At 50.7% G+C, this 14,417-nt stretch overlaps 1 protein-coding gene across 5 annotated transcripts in view; it reads left to right on the top strand.

Moving 5' to 3' along the window:
- The window catches only part of TCF20 (transcription factor 20), a 183,290-nt gene that overhangs the window by 129,459 nt on the left and 39,414 nt on the right, over positions 1-14,417 (top strand). For 4 of the 5 annotated variants that reach the window (XM_051834093.3, XM_051834095.3, XM_051834096.3 and 1 more), the window contains exon 2: positions 2,079-7,769. In XM_051834093.3, coding sequence (XP_051690053.2) covers positions 2,115-7,769 — 5,655 coding nt within the window. In that variant the 5' untranslated portion in view covers positions 2,079-2,114. Of the gene's footprint in view, positions 1-2,061; positions 7,770-14,417 lie in introns of those variants that run through there. The other variant, XM_089309024.1, reaches the window with a different exon arrangement.

Here is a 14,417-nt window from a genome sequence, read left to right as displayed (position 1 = left end):
GCTCTCTGCCTTTTAGACCAGTTATTCTCCCATTGTCTCTTCCTACAATTCTTTTATCTCACTGTGCTCCATGCCCCATCTCTGAATATATAAGTTCTAGCCTGGTTCTCTACACCATTTAATCATTCACCTAGAATGCCTACCACGTGCTCCTTACTGTCTTATGATGTGAGGATAACAGCAAGGAACAGACAGTCTTTTCTCTTTAAGGAGATTACATACTGGAGGAGGACAGACTAAACAAGTCGAGTTTTCTGTCTATTGTGAGTAAGTCAGCCCTGAGGTGTAGGTAGGGAATAAAGCAGGAGGAGGGGCTGGCGCCGCGGCTCACTAGGCTAATCCTCCGCCTTGCGGCACCGGCACACCGGGTTCTAGTCCCGGTCGGGGCGCCGGATTCTGTCCCGGTTGCCCCTCTTCCAGGCCAGCTTTCTGCTGTGGCCAGGGAGTGCAGTGGAGGATGGTCCGAGTGCTTGGGCCCTGCACCCCATGGGAGACCAGAAGTACCTGGCTCCTGCCATCGGATCAGCACGGTGCGCCGGCCGCGGCAGCCATTGGAGGGTGAACCAAGGGCAAAGGAAGACCTTTCTCTCTGTCTCTCTCTCTCACTGTCCACTCTGCCTGTCAAAAAAAAAAAAAAAAAAAGGCAGGATGAGGGTGTGGGGCAACTGTTAATTTGTTGGATGGCCAGGAAAGACCGTATCAGCCAGGTGGTGCTTGCCCAGAGACTGGAAGGAAGCGAGTGGGCAAGTCCTGCAGCTCTCAGGGAAATATGGTAGGCGAGAGCAGAGTTGCTGGAGAGTTTCTGGGTAGAAGTGTGTTCCAGGAGCAAAGTGGTCATCAGGCTGGAGCAGAGTGTAGGCGGGCAGTCAGAGCAGGGGTAAAGCTGAGTTTTTTTAAAGGATCACTGAACTTTCTGCAGGCAGTGCTGTTTTCAGCTCCCCTTGAGAGAAACTAAGAAAATGAGCTGCACAAACTGTTGTGGGAAAACTGTTAGTGCCTTACCCTAGCTTATGTGTGCTTCGTAACCTCTTCTTTAAACAATTGATTTTAAGTCATTTCAAGTCTGGCCTTGTCCTGTTCATCTCTGACTCCGGGAAGAAGCCAGGCGCAGGCAAAGGGAAAGGCAGCATCTTTGCGTCATGAAATGGGCTAGGAACCAGAGGAAGTGGTAGCCCGGTCAGGTGGCTTGGGAGGAATCTGGGTCCTCAGCCTGCTCAGTTCTTACTTTGTTTTCTGTCCTTGCTGCCCTCCAAGTGCACGTTTCAGTTCCTTCCCTCACAGTAATGGCCAGCAATCACTTAGTGAATACCCGGTCGGCAAGCAGTGAGGCAGGTGGGCCTTAAAGCTGCCAGGACTTCTTGTGAACCCCTGAACAGGATCTGAAAGAATAGTGTCTGCCACTCTGGCTTAAGTCTAACCCTTTGTATCTGGGATTTGAGGTGCGCATTTGAGAGGGGTGCATTGTCACAGTGTGTTATCAAGAAGAAGTTGAGCCCAAAGTTTATGTGGATGACTGCTGCGGAGGGAACCCAAATGAGAAGAGGGAAGTGTCCTGTGTGCACTGGTCAGCATGGGTCATCGGTGATCAGAGTAAAGCTGCCAGCTCCATCTTCTCAGTGTAGGGAGTGAGGCAAGCAGCCAGTGCAGTGATCAATCTCATGCATGAAAGCAAAAAAAGAAAAGAAAATTGGGTTTTTCTCACCCCTCCCCCACCATAGTTGGAAGATTCCAAGTATTGCTGTTTTTCATTTCTAGTAATAACAAAACCCCTTTTTAAAAACCCATTTGAATTTGGGGGCTCATTTGTCTGATAATGAAGTTATTAAAAAAAAAACCCTTAAATTTGCATACATCCAGTGTTCTTTTCACTCTGCCTAGATTCCTGCCTCACATTGAGGCCATTTCTCTGCTGTTTGCCTGTCTAAAAATGGACAGGATAAGGAATAAAAGGAATTGAAATTCAGACTGGCCAGCTTCACCTGGACGTCTGAATTATCCTATACCCTCCATCGTCTTGACTTGATTTTACTTGTATGTAGAGACCCATGTCTGATGTCTTTATTTTTTTCCATTTCCAGGAGGGCTGCTGGCCCGCTGCTGTGCTGCTGAACAGTATGCAGTCCTTCCGGGAGCAAAGCAGTTACCACGGAAACCAGCAGAGCTACCCGCAGGAGGTACACGGCTCATCCCGGATAGAAGAGTTCAGCCCTCGCCAGGCCCAGATGTTCCAGAATTTTGGAGGTGCAGGTGGTGGCGGCAGCGGCAGCGGCAGTGGTGGTGGCCGTCGAGGGACAGCAGCAGCTGCTGCAGCAATGGCTAGTGACACCTCTGGCCACCAAGGCTACCAGGGGTTTAGGAAAGAGGCTGGAGATTTTTACTACATGGCAGGCAACAAAGACCCCGTGGCAACAGGAACCCCACAGCCTCCTCAACGAAGGCCTTCTGGGCCTGTGCAGAGCTACGGCCCCCCCCAGGGGAGCAGCTTTGGCAATCAGTACGGGAGTGAGGGCCACGTGGGCCAGTTTCCAGCCCAGCACTCTGCCCTCGGTAGTGTGTCCCACTATCAGCAGGATTACACGGGGCCCTTTTCCCCAGGGAGTGCTCAGTATCAGCAGCAGGCCTCTAGCCAGCAGCAGCAGCAGCAGCAGCAGCAGCAGCAAGTACAGCAGTTGAGGCAGCAGCTTTACCAGTCCCATCAGCCTCTGCCACAGGCCACTGCTCAGCCGGCGTCCAGCTCGTCCCATCTCCAGCCCATGCAGCGGCCTTCCACTCTGCCATCCTCTGCGGCTGGTTACCAGTTAAGAGTGGGTCAGTTTGGCCAACACTACCAGTCCTCTGTTTCTTCCTCCTCCTCCTCCTCCTTCCCTTCCCCACAGCGCTTCAGTCAGTCTGGACAGAGCTATGATGGCAGTTACAGCGTGAATGCTGGGTCCCAGTATGAAGGCCATAATGTGGGGTCTAATGCACAGGCTTATGGAACACAATCAAATTACAGCTATCAGCCTCAATCCATGAAAAATTTCGAACAGGCAAAGATTCCACAAGGGACCCAGCAGGGGCAGCAGCAGCAGCAGCAGCAGCAGCAGCACCCCGCTCAGCACGTGATGCAGTATACCAACGCTGCCACCAAGCTGCCCCTACAGAGCCAGGTGGGGCAGTATAACCAGCCCGAGGTTCCTGTGAGGTCCCCCATGCAGTTCCACCAGAACTTCAGCCCCATTTCTAACCCTTCTCCGGCTGCCTCGGTGGTCCAGTCTCCAAGCTGCAGCTCTACTCCATCTCCTCTCATGCAGAGTGGAGAGAATCTCCAGTGCGGGCAAGGCAGTGTGCCCATGGGTTCCAGAAACAGAATTTTACAGTTAATGCCTCAGCTCAGTCCAACCCCATCCATGATGCCCAGTCCTAATTCTCATGCTGCAGGCCTCAAAGGGTTTGGACTGGAAGGGGCGCCAGAGAAACGACTGACAGATCCTGGGTTGAGTAGTCTGAGTGCCCTGAGTACTCAAGTGGCCAATCTTCCTAACACTGTCCAGCACATGTTACTCTCAGATGCCCTGACACCTCAGAAGAAGACTTCCAAGAGGCCCTCCTCATCTTCTAAGAAAGCGGACAGTTGCACAAACTCTGAGGGCTCCTCACAGCCTGAAGAACAGCTGAAGTCCCCTCTGGCAGAGTCCTTGGACGGCGGCTGCTCCAGCAGCTCAGAGGATCAAGGGGAGAGAGTGAGGCAGCTGAGTGGCCAGAGCACCAGTTCTGACACCACCTACAAGGGGGGGGCCTCGGAGAAAGCTGGCTCCTCACCCGCACAAGGTGCTCAGAATGAAGCCCCCAGACTCAGTGCCAGTCCTGTAGCCAGAGAAGAAGCCACCTCGCCAAGTGTCAAGGACACAGCCTTGTCCTCTGAGGGGAACCCAAAAGTCAATGAAAAGACGGTTGGGGTAATTGTCTCCCGGGAAACCATGGCAAGTAGGGTAGAAAAGCCTGGTGGACAAGATAAAGGCTCCCAGGAGGATGATCCTGCAGCCACTCAGAGGCCCCCCAGCAACGGTGCGGCCAAGGAAAGCAGTCTTGCCCCACTTCCTCAGCCGGAGCCTCCAGGAGGAGGGAGCAAAGGAAGCAAAAACGGAGATAGCAACTCCAGCCACAATGGAGAGGGCAATGGCCAGGCTGGCCACACTGCAGCGGGGCCTGCGTTCACAGGCAGGACCGAGCCTAGCAAATCCCCCGGAAGCCTGCGCTACAGTTACAAAGACAGTTTTGGGTCTGCTATGTCGCGAAATGTCAGCAGCTTCCCTCAGTATCCTACAGGGCAAGAAAAGGGAGATTTCACTGGCCATGGGGAACGAAAGGGTAGAAACGAGAAGTTCCCCAGCCTCCTGCAGGAAGTGCTCCAAGGTTACCACCACCACCCGGACAGGAGATACTCCAGGAGTGCTCAAGAGCACCAGGGGATGGCTGCCGGGCTAGAAGGAACCTCAAGGCCCAATGTCTTAGTCAGTCAAACCAATGAATTAGCCAGCAGGGGCCTACTGAACAAAAGCATTGGATCCCTGTTAGAAAACCCTCACTGGGGCCCCTGGGAGAGGAAAGCTGGCAGCACAGCTCCTGAACTGAAGCAGATCAATTTGGCTGACTATCCAATTCCCAGAAAGTTTGAACTAGAGCCTCCATCATCAGCCCATGAGCCCGGAGGCTCCCTCTCTGAAAGAAGATCCGTGATCTGTGACATTTCTCCACTGAGACAGATTGTCAGGGACCCAGGGGCCCACTCCCTGGCGCACATGGGTGCTGACACCAGAATTGGGAGGAATGAACGTCTGAACCCAAACTTAAGTCAGTCCGTCATTCTTCCAGGTGGGTTGGTATCCATGGAAGCAAAGCTGAAATCCCAGAGCGGGCAGATCAAAGAGGAAGACTTTGAACAATCCAAATCCCAAGCTAGTTTCAACAACAAGAAGTCTGGAGACCACTGCCATCCTAGCAGCATCAAGCACGAGTCTTACCGTGGTAATGCCAGTCCAGGGGCAGCAGCCCACGATTCCCTCTCAGACTACGGTCCCCAGGACAGCAGACCCACGCCAGTGCGTCGGGTCCCCAGCAGGGTTGGTGGCCGGGAAAGTATGAGGGGTCGGTCTCCTTCTCAGTATCATGACTTTGCAGAAAAGTTGAAGATGTCTCCTGGGCGGAGCAGAGGCCCAGGGGGAGACCCTCATCACATGAACCCACACATGGCTTTCTCAGAGAGGGCCAACAGGAGTTCTCTACATGCTCCCTTTTCTCCCAATTCAGAAAGCCTGGCCTCTGCTTATCATGCAAACACTCGGGCTCACGCCTATGGGGACCCCACAGGTCTGAATTCTCAGCTCCATTACAAGAGGCAGATGTACCAACAGCAACAAGAGGAGTACAAGGACTGGAGCAGCAGCTCTGCTCAGGGCGTGATCGCTGCAGCACAGCACCGGCAGGAGGGGCCCCGGAAGAGCCCACGGCAGCAGCAGTTTCTTGACAGAGTACGGAGCCCTCTGAAAAATGACAAGGATGGTATGATGTATGGCCCGCCGGTAGGGACTTACCATGACTCCAGCACTCAGGAGGCCGGGCGCTGTCTCATGCCTGGTGATGGTCTGCCCAACAAAGGCATGGAACTGAAGCATGGCTCCCAGAAGTTGCAGCAAGAATCTTGTTGGGATCTTTCTCGGCAAACCTCTCCAGCCAAAAGCAGCGGTCCTCCAGGGATGTCCAATCAGAAAAGGTATGGGCCGCCCCATGAGACTGACGGACATGGACTAGCTGAGTCTGCACAGTCATCCAAACCTGGTAATGTCATGCTGAGGCTTCCAGGTCAAGAGGACCACTCCTCTCAAAACCCCTTAATTATGAGGAGGCGTGTCCGTTCCTTCATCTCTCCCATTCCCAGTAAGAGGCAGTCACAGGAGGTAAAGAACAGCAACACTGATGATAAAGGACGCCTCCTTCACCCACCGAAAGAAGGCGCTGATAAAGCATTCAATTCCTATGCCCATCTTTCTCACAGTCAGGACATCAAGTCTATCCCTAAGAGAGAGTCTGCCAAGGACCTTCCAAGTCCAGATAACAGAAATTGCCCTGCTGTTACCCTCACCAGCCCTGCTAAGACCAAAATACTGCCCCCGCGGAAAGGACGGGGACTGAAATTGGAAGCTATAGTTCAGAAGATCACATCCCCAAACATCAGGAGGAGTGCCTCCTCGAACAGCGCAGAGGCTGGGGGAGACACGGTGACGCTCGACGACATCCTGTCTCTGAAGAGTGGGCCTCCCGAGGGCGGCAGCGCAGCCATTCAAGACGCTGAGACGGAGAAGAGAAAAGGCGAGGTGGTGTCTGACCTGGTGAGCCCAGCACGCCAGGAGCTGAGTGTGGAGAAGCCTCTCTCACGGTCTTCAGAAGACTGGCGTGGCAGTGGGGACGACAAAGTGAAGACAGAGACACGTCCAGAGACAGTTGCTGCTGGAAAGGAACCCCCTGGTGCCATGGCCTCTGTGACCTCACAGAAGCCTGGTAACCAAGGGAGACCAGATGGTCCGCTGGGTGGGACTGCACCTTTAATCTTCACTGACTCAAAGAATGTACCCCCAGTGGGCATATTGGCCCCCGAGACAAACCCCAAGGCTGAAGAGAAAGAGAATGATACAGTGACGATTTCGCCTAAACAGGAGAGTTTCCCTCCAAAGGGATATTTCCCATCCGGAAAGAAGAAGGGGAGACCCATTGGGAGCGTGAATAAGCAGAAGAAACAGCAGCAGCCCCCGCCTCCCCCACCTCAGCCCCCGCAGATACCAGAAGGTTCTGCAGATGGAGAACCAAAGCCAAAAAAGCAGAGGCAGCGGAGGGAGAGAAGGAAGCCTGGGGCCCAGCCAAGGAAGCGGAAAACCAAACAAGCAGTTCCCATCGTAGAACCTCAAGAACCTGAGATCAAACTGAAGTACGCCACCCAGCCGCTGGATAAAACTGACGCCAAGAACAAGTCTTTCTTCCCTTACATCCATGTAGTGAATAAGTGTGAACTCGGAGCTGTGTGTACAATCATCAATGCTGAAGAAGAAGAACAGACCAAATTGGTGAGGGGTCGCAAGGGCCAGAGGTCACTGACCCCTCCCCCCAGCAGCACTGAAAGCAAGGTGCTCCCAGCTTCGTCCTTTGTGCTGCAGGGCCCTGTGGTGACAGAGTCGTCTGTTATGGGACACCTGGTTTGCTGTCTTTGTGGCAAGTGGGCCAGTTACCGGAACATGGGCGACCTCTTTGGGCCCTTTTATCCGCAAGAGTACGCAGCCACTCTCCCGAAGAATCCGCCCCCTAAGAGGGCCGCGGAAATGCAGAGCAAAGTCAAGGTACGGCACAAAAGCGCTTCGAATGGCTCCAAGACGGACACTGAGGAGGAGGAGGAGCAGCAACAGCAGAAGGAGCAGAGGAGCCTGGCTGCGCACCCCAGGTTTAAGCGGCGCCACCGCTCGGAAGACTGTGGCGGAGGCCCTCGGGCCCTGTCCAGGGGGCTTCCTTGTAAAAAAGCCGCTGCGGAGGGCAGCAGCGAGAAGACTGCTTTGGACTCAAAGCCCCCCGTGCCCGCCACCTCAGAAGGGGGCCCTGAGCCGGAGCTACAGATCCCTGAACTACCTCTTGACAGCAATGAATTTTGGGTCCATGAGGGTTGTATTCTCTGGGCAAATGGTATCTACCTGGTCTGCGGCAGGCTCTACGGCCTGCAAGAAGCGCTGGAAATAGCCAGAGAGATGGTGAGTAGAAGTCCCTTGCCAGATTGGGAATTTTGTTACCTTGTTTTGTGTCTGTTTCTTGGACCTTGCTGTTTAATTCTAAAATATCTTCATGATTATTTCTCTAAATTTGAGCCCCCATCCCCAAATGATAGAAAATAATACCTTATTTGGAAGATTTTATTCCGCTGGTTTTCTTTTTCCCCTTTTTTTCTTTTCAGAGCTGTATTAATATTTGAAAGACAGAGTGACAGGGGTACACTTGGCTTCCATCTGCTGGCATATTCTCTAAATGCCTGCAACAGCTGCGGCTGGGCCAGGCTGAAGCCAGGAGCCTGGAACTCCATCCAGGTTTCCCACATAGGTAACAGGAACACAAGTGCTTGGGCCATTATCTGCTGCTTTCCCAGGGATATTAGCGGGAAGCTGGATCTGAAGTATGGAATAGCCAGGACTCCAACCAGATGTTCCAATGTGGGGTGTGGGTGTCCTGGGTGGTGGCTTACACCACTGCCTCTCAGTGCCCATACCAAATGTGTTTATCTTTACTGTCATCAATAATACGTGCCTATAGGTTTCAGAGTCATGTTAGTACTCCAACAGCTTGTGACAGACAATTCCTGCTTCCAAGGGGCATTCACTTTCTATAGCTTGAGCTTTCAAAGGTTACTTCCTCTCCCAGGTCCTTCTGTTTCTAAATAATAAGCTTTAACTGCTTTTTATGTTTTTTAAAATCATTTTTTAGCATCTATTAGGATACTCTTGAAGGTATACTGTGACTATATTTACTTCTAGAATATTTTATTTCTCTAGTACTGCTAGTTCATGTATTCATTTGTGGTTAATTTTCTTGGGTCATGTCTTTTTTTTTTTTTCTTTTTTTTATTTATTTGGAAGAGTTACAGAGAGAGGTACAGCCAGAGTGAAAGGTAGTCCATCAGCTGATTGACTCCCCAAATGACTAAAACAACCAGAGCTGAGTTGATCCAAAGCCAGGAGCCAGGAGTTTCTTCCAGGTCTCCCACACGGGTGCAAGGGCACAAGGACTTGGGCCATCTTCTGTTTTCCAGGCCATAGCAGAGAGCTGGATCAGAAGTGGAATAGCTGGGACTCAAACCATTGCCCATATGGGATGCCAGCACCCGCGCTGCAGGCTGGGGCTTTAATCCACTGCGCCATAGTGCCACCCCCTCCTTTAAAGACTTATTTATTTATTTATTTATTTGAGAGACAGAATTACAGAGAGAGAGGAAGGCAGAGAGCGAGGTCTTCCATCTGCTTATTCACTCCCCAAATGGTTGCAACAGCTGGAGTTAGGCCAATCTGAAGTCAGTAGGCAGGAGCTGCTTTGGCTCTCCCATGTGGGTGCAGGGGCCCAAGCACTTGGGCCATCTTCCACTGCTTTTCCAGGTCATCTGCAGGGAGCTGGATAGGAAGTGAAGCAGTCCGGACTCAAACCATTGCCCATATGGGATGCCAGCACTGCAGGTAAAGGCTTACTTAACCTATTACGCCATAGTGCTGGCCCCCCGGACTATGTCTGTCTGGGTTTTTTTGTTTGTTTGAAAGGCAGAGTTATACAGAGGCAGAGAGAGAGAGAGAGAGAGAGGGAGGGAGGGGGGAAGGAAGAGGGGAGAGAGAGAGAGAGGAAGGAGGGGAGAGAGAGGAGAGAGAGAGAGAGACATCTTCCATCTGCTAATTCACTCTCCAAATGGCTGCAATGACCAGAGATGGGCCAGTCCGAAGCCAGGAGCCAGGAGCTTCTTCCAGGTCTCCCACACAGGTGGAGAGGCCCAAGGACTTGGGTCATCTTCAGGGAGTTGGATCAGAAGTGGAGCAGCTAGGACTTGAACCAGCAGCCACATGGGGAACCGGCACCTCAGGCAGCAACTTTACCCACTACACTGCAGCGCCAGCCACCCGAAGGCCATTTCTTTCTAATTGAGATATGTGTTTTTAGGTCTGTTTCTTTCTTTCCTTTTTTTTTTTTTTTTTTTTTTTTTAAGATTCATTTATCTGAAAGTTGGAGCTACAGAGACAGATCTTCCATCCACTGATTCACTTCCCAGATGGCTGCAATGGACAGGGCTGTGCCAGGCTGAAGCCAGGTGCTTCTTCCAGGTCTCTCACGGAGGTGGGCAGGGACCCCAGCACTTGGGCCATCTTCTGCTGCTCTTCCTAAGCCATTAGCAGAAACTTGGATTAGAAGTGGAGTAGCCAGGACACAAACTGGTACCCATAAGGGATGCTGGCATTGCAAAGGCCAGCTGTTCCCTCAGTGCCACAGCACCAGCCCCATACGTCTGTCTCTCTCGTCCCAGGGGAGTTCCTTGTCCTTACTTACTCCTCTGTTGAATGCTCTGTTCATGATTCCCATGTCTTCCTGTGTCTTCATTCTAAGAGAGTGCATCATCCTTCTTTAATTCTCCCACTTGGGGAGTAAAGATGGTGAGATCTCACCCGCATGCACCTGTCCTTATGCCTCCCTCATGCTTTTTCTTTTTTCCTCCCAATTTGATTGACAGAGAGCTTCCATCCACTGATTCACGTCTGGGCCCAGTTGAAGCCAGGAGCCTGGAACTCAGTCTAGGTCTAAATAATCAGAGCCTGGTTTACAGCTGCAATAGCTCCTCTTCTTTTCTGAGTATGTATTTATTTGAAAGTTGAGTATGGGGGAGATATTACCTTCTACCCTCTGGTGCACTCCCTAAATGTCTGAAGCCAGGATTCAGGACTCCATCATGATCTTCCATGTTGGTGGCAGGGCCCCAAGTACTTGGGCCATCCTCTGCTGCCTTCACAGGCACGTTAGCAGGAAACTGGATTGGAAACAGAGCAGCCAGGACTTCAGCTGGCACTCTGGTGTGAGATGCTGGCGGAGCAAGGGGCAGCTTAAACTGTATACCACAACACTCGCCCCACCTCTCCTTTTTTCTTTTTTAGAGATTTTATTTATTTGAAAGGCAGAGAAAGGAGAGGGGTCTCCCGTCCTCTGGTTCGCTCCCCAGTGACCACAACAGCCTTGGCTGGGCCAGGGTGAAGCCAAGAGCCTATAGCTTCGTCTGGTCCCCTTTGTGGGTGCAGGGGCCATAGGACTTGAGCCAACGTCCACTGCCTTCTCAGGAGCACCAGCAGGGACCCAGGTTGGAAGTAGAGCATCCAGGACTTGAACGAGTGCCCACATGGGATGCCAGTATTACAAGCAGCAGCTTTACCCACTATGCCGGCCCCTCTGAGCATATGCTTCTTCTAGTTAGAGAATCTTCAAATGCCTGGTTATCCTTGGCCATCTGTTTATAGTTTTAGGAAAGGTAGTCTTTTTTTTTTTTTTTTTTTTTTTGACAGAGTGGACAGTGAGAGAGAGACAGAGACAAAGGTCTTCCTTTGCCGTTGGTTCACCCTCCAATGGCCGCCACTGCTGGCGCGCTGTGGCCGGCGCATCGCGCTGATCCGATGGCAGGAGCCAGGTGCTTCTCCTGGTCTCCCGTGGGGTGCAGGGCCCAAGCACTTGGGCCATCCTCCACTGCACTCCCTGGCCACAGCAGAGAGCTGGCCTGGAAGAGGGGCAACCGGGACAGAATCCGGCGCCCCAACCGGGACTAGAACCCAGTGTGCCGGTGCCGCAGGCAGAGGATTAGCCTAGTGAGCCACGGCGCCGGCAGAAAGGTAGTCTTTTAAAAGCATGGTTTGAAACCTTGTATTACAGTGTGGTGAAGTTGTGTGCCAGTCAACACCTTTAGGTCTTTAAATTGTCGTAAGTTTTCCCAGATGAAAATCTTAAGGTTTCTTATGTAGAAATATAAGCTTGGGTGCCATCATCTACAAAGCCAAGTGCAGAAAGGATAGAGGTGGGGGACGGGATGCAGTCTCATCATTTAAGGTGTAGACTTTGACTTTTTCCTGCCTGTTCTTAGTAAGCCACACCCTTCTGAGGGACCAAGGTTACCTGGCTAAATTGCATTGAGCCAGGACTGTAAATCCTTTTAGAAACTTCCAACTCCGTCTCTGAGGTGTCTGTGCCACTAGGGGGCTTGCTTTCCAGCGGCTCCTTAGCGACGGTCTTCACTTGCTGCTGCCTTTCATTCTGCTGAGTCATTCATTTTCTACCCATTCTGGCTCCAGCTCCTCTTCCGTTCTGCGTGTCCTCATGGGCTTGTCTTGAGCAGGCTTATTGCACCCCCACCTCTTTTTCGTGGGATGTGAACAAATAGTATAAATGCATATTCAGTCGACCAAAATTAGAGGAGAATATTTGCATTAATTTATATGTAAAGCTTGTTATACTTGATGTATTTAAATGACCTTCAATTATAGTTAAGGATTATATTAGACAGGATCATAGTATTCTTGGACAGTTAATAGTAGCCTCTCCTTCCTACATCTCCCTCCAAAACACTATCATTGCATTAGCACTAGAATTTACAACCATGTCTGGTAAAAAGGGAGAACTTGTATATTTGGGGCGGGTGTTTGGCCTAGTAGTTAAGGTGCTAGTTTTATGTCCATGTTCCACGTGGGAGTACCTGGATTTGGTTCCCAGTTCTGGCTTTGCACACCCTGGAGAGAGTGGTGATGGCTCAAGTCACTAGGTTTCTGCCACCTATAGATCTGAATTGAGTTCCTTAGTCCCCACTTTGGCCCCTTAACTGTTGTGGGCATTTGGAAAGTGAACCAGCAGATGGGAACTTTGTCTTCTTGCTTCTCAAATAAATAAATAAAATTTTAAAGTGCATATTAATGTGCTATACATATATATGTATGTATTTGAAATTAGAACACCCTTTTGAAAAAAGAGATTATTTATTTGAAAGGCAGAGTGACGGGGAGAGAGAGATCTTCCATTCTCTGGTTTAACAGTATTTTTAAATGTAAGGTCCTAAAAGAAGTCAATATTTGAGATTCTAAAGTATAAAATCCTTTAAGTAATTACATTTGAGCACTCATAACAATCCATTCATCGTCATCTTGCCCAGGTTGATGGCTGGCTTGTGAGCTTTTCTCTGAAAGTCACAGCATTTTGGTGGGTTTATTTGTTTTGTTTGTTCCTTTTTGGTGTGTATATATGACCATCTGTCAGTGTTTTCTTAATTTATTGCTATTTTAATTGAAAAGTAGAGAGAAACAGAGCAGACAGAGGCAGAGAGATCTTCGATCCATGGGTTCATTCCCCACATGCCTGCAACAGCAAGGGCTGGGTCAGCCCAAAGCCAGGAGCCAAGAACTCAATCTGGTTCTCCCACATAGTATCAGAGACCAAAGTACTTGAGCCATTAGCTCCTGCCTCCCAGGGTGCTCATTAGTGGGAAATTGGATTGTAAGTGGAGCAGGGGGCTGGTTCCGCGGCTCAATAGGCTAATCCTCCACCTAGCGACGCCAGCACACCGGGTTCTAGTCCCGGTCGGGGCGCCGGATTCTTTCCCGGTTGCCCCTCTTCCAGGCCAGCTCTCTGCTGTGGCCAGGGAGTGCAGTGGAAGATGGCCCAAGTGCTTGGGCCCTGCACCCCATGGGAGACCAGGAGAAGCACCTGGCTCCTGCCATCAGATCAGCGCAGTGCGCCAGCCGCAGTGCGCTGGCCGTGGCAGCCATTGGAGGGTGAACCAACGGCAAAGGAAGACCTTTCTCTCTGTCTCTCTCTCTCACTGTCCACTCTGCCTGTCGAAAAAAAAAAGGAGCAGGGACTCAAACCCGAAATTCTAATATGGGATGCAGGCATCCTGAGTAGTATCCTAACTGACTCCTGCCTCTGTCAGTGTTTTATTTTAACCTTTAATGTTAACATTCTTTCATTCCATTTTTTTAAGTTAATTTGAGAGAGTGCTTCCATCTGCTGGTTCATTCTCTAAATGCGCACAGTGGCCAGAGGGGCTGAAGCTGGAGATGCAGACTTAATCCAGAACTCCCCTGTGATGACGAAACCCAGTTATTTGAACATCACCTGTTGCACCCCAGCGTCTTACCCAGACACTCACCCACGGCCCACTGCCTCAGTGCACGTTGTGTGTGTAAACTTCTGAGCATTTTGTAGGAATCAGCCCAAACCTTGCCCACAAATGCCTGCGTCTGTTCTCTTAACCCTAGTGTAGTTTGCAGAAAGTAAAAAGCACCCTTGAATGATGTAGCCACCGTAAGTGTGTTCGCTCCGGTGCCTGAAAGGCTGGTGAACCTGCCTTGTAAGAGGCCTAATCAGGGGCAGGTGTTTAAAATAACACCCAACATTGAACATGTTTTTTGTTTTCTTAAATACTGGCTATAATTTCAGCTATTTCAAATTAATTATATTCTCTAAGGACTGAAAAGTTGGCCTGATTCATTTAATGACAGATGGTTTAGGCACAGGAGTTTCTGACCATACACTGCTTCTCTATGGTAAAGGCTCTAAACTTAAATCTTGGGGCTCCCCCATTGCTCCCTCAGGGGCCACAGGTTCTTGTTCAGTGTTTGGACAGTCTCCTACCATTCTGTGTAAAAATAACTTACACTCTTCTGAGGCTGTGACTTGCGAGTCCACTCATCATCTCTTCAGAGTTCACTTTCCTTCTGCCCCACTTTGACTTTTTTTTTTTTTTTTTTTTTTAACCAACGTATTTGAGAGGCAGACAGACAAGAGCTTCCATCCACTGGTTCTTCAAATGCCCACAACAGCCAGGACTGGGCCAGGCCAAAGCCAGG

The sequence above is a fragment of the Oryctolagus cuniculus genome, chromosome 11 (assembly GCF_051225735.1).
Source record: "Oryctolagus cuniculus isolate XC-2025 breed Fujian yellow rabbit chromosome 11, ASM5122573v1, whole genome shotgun sequence".
NCBI lineage: Eukaryota > Metazoa > Chordata > Mammalia > Lagomorpha > Leporidae > Oryctolagus > Oryctolagus cuniculus.
Note: the sequence above shows the minus strand (reverse complement) of the source record. Positions and strands in the feature narration are given on the sequence as shown.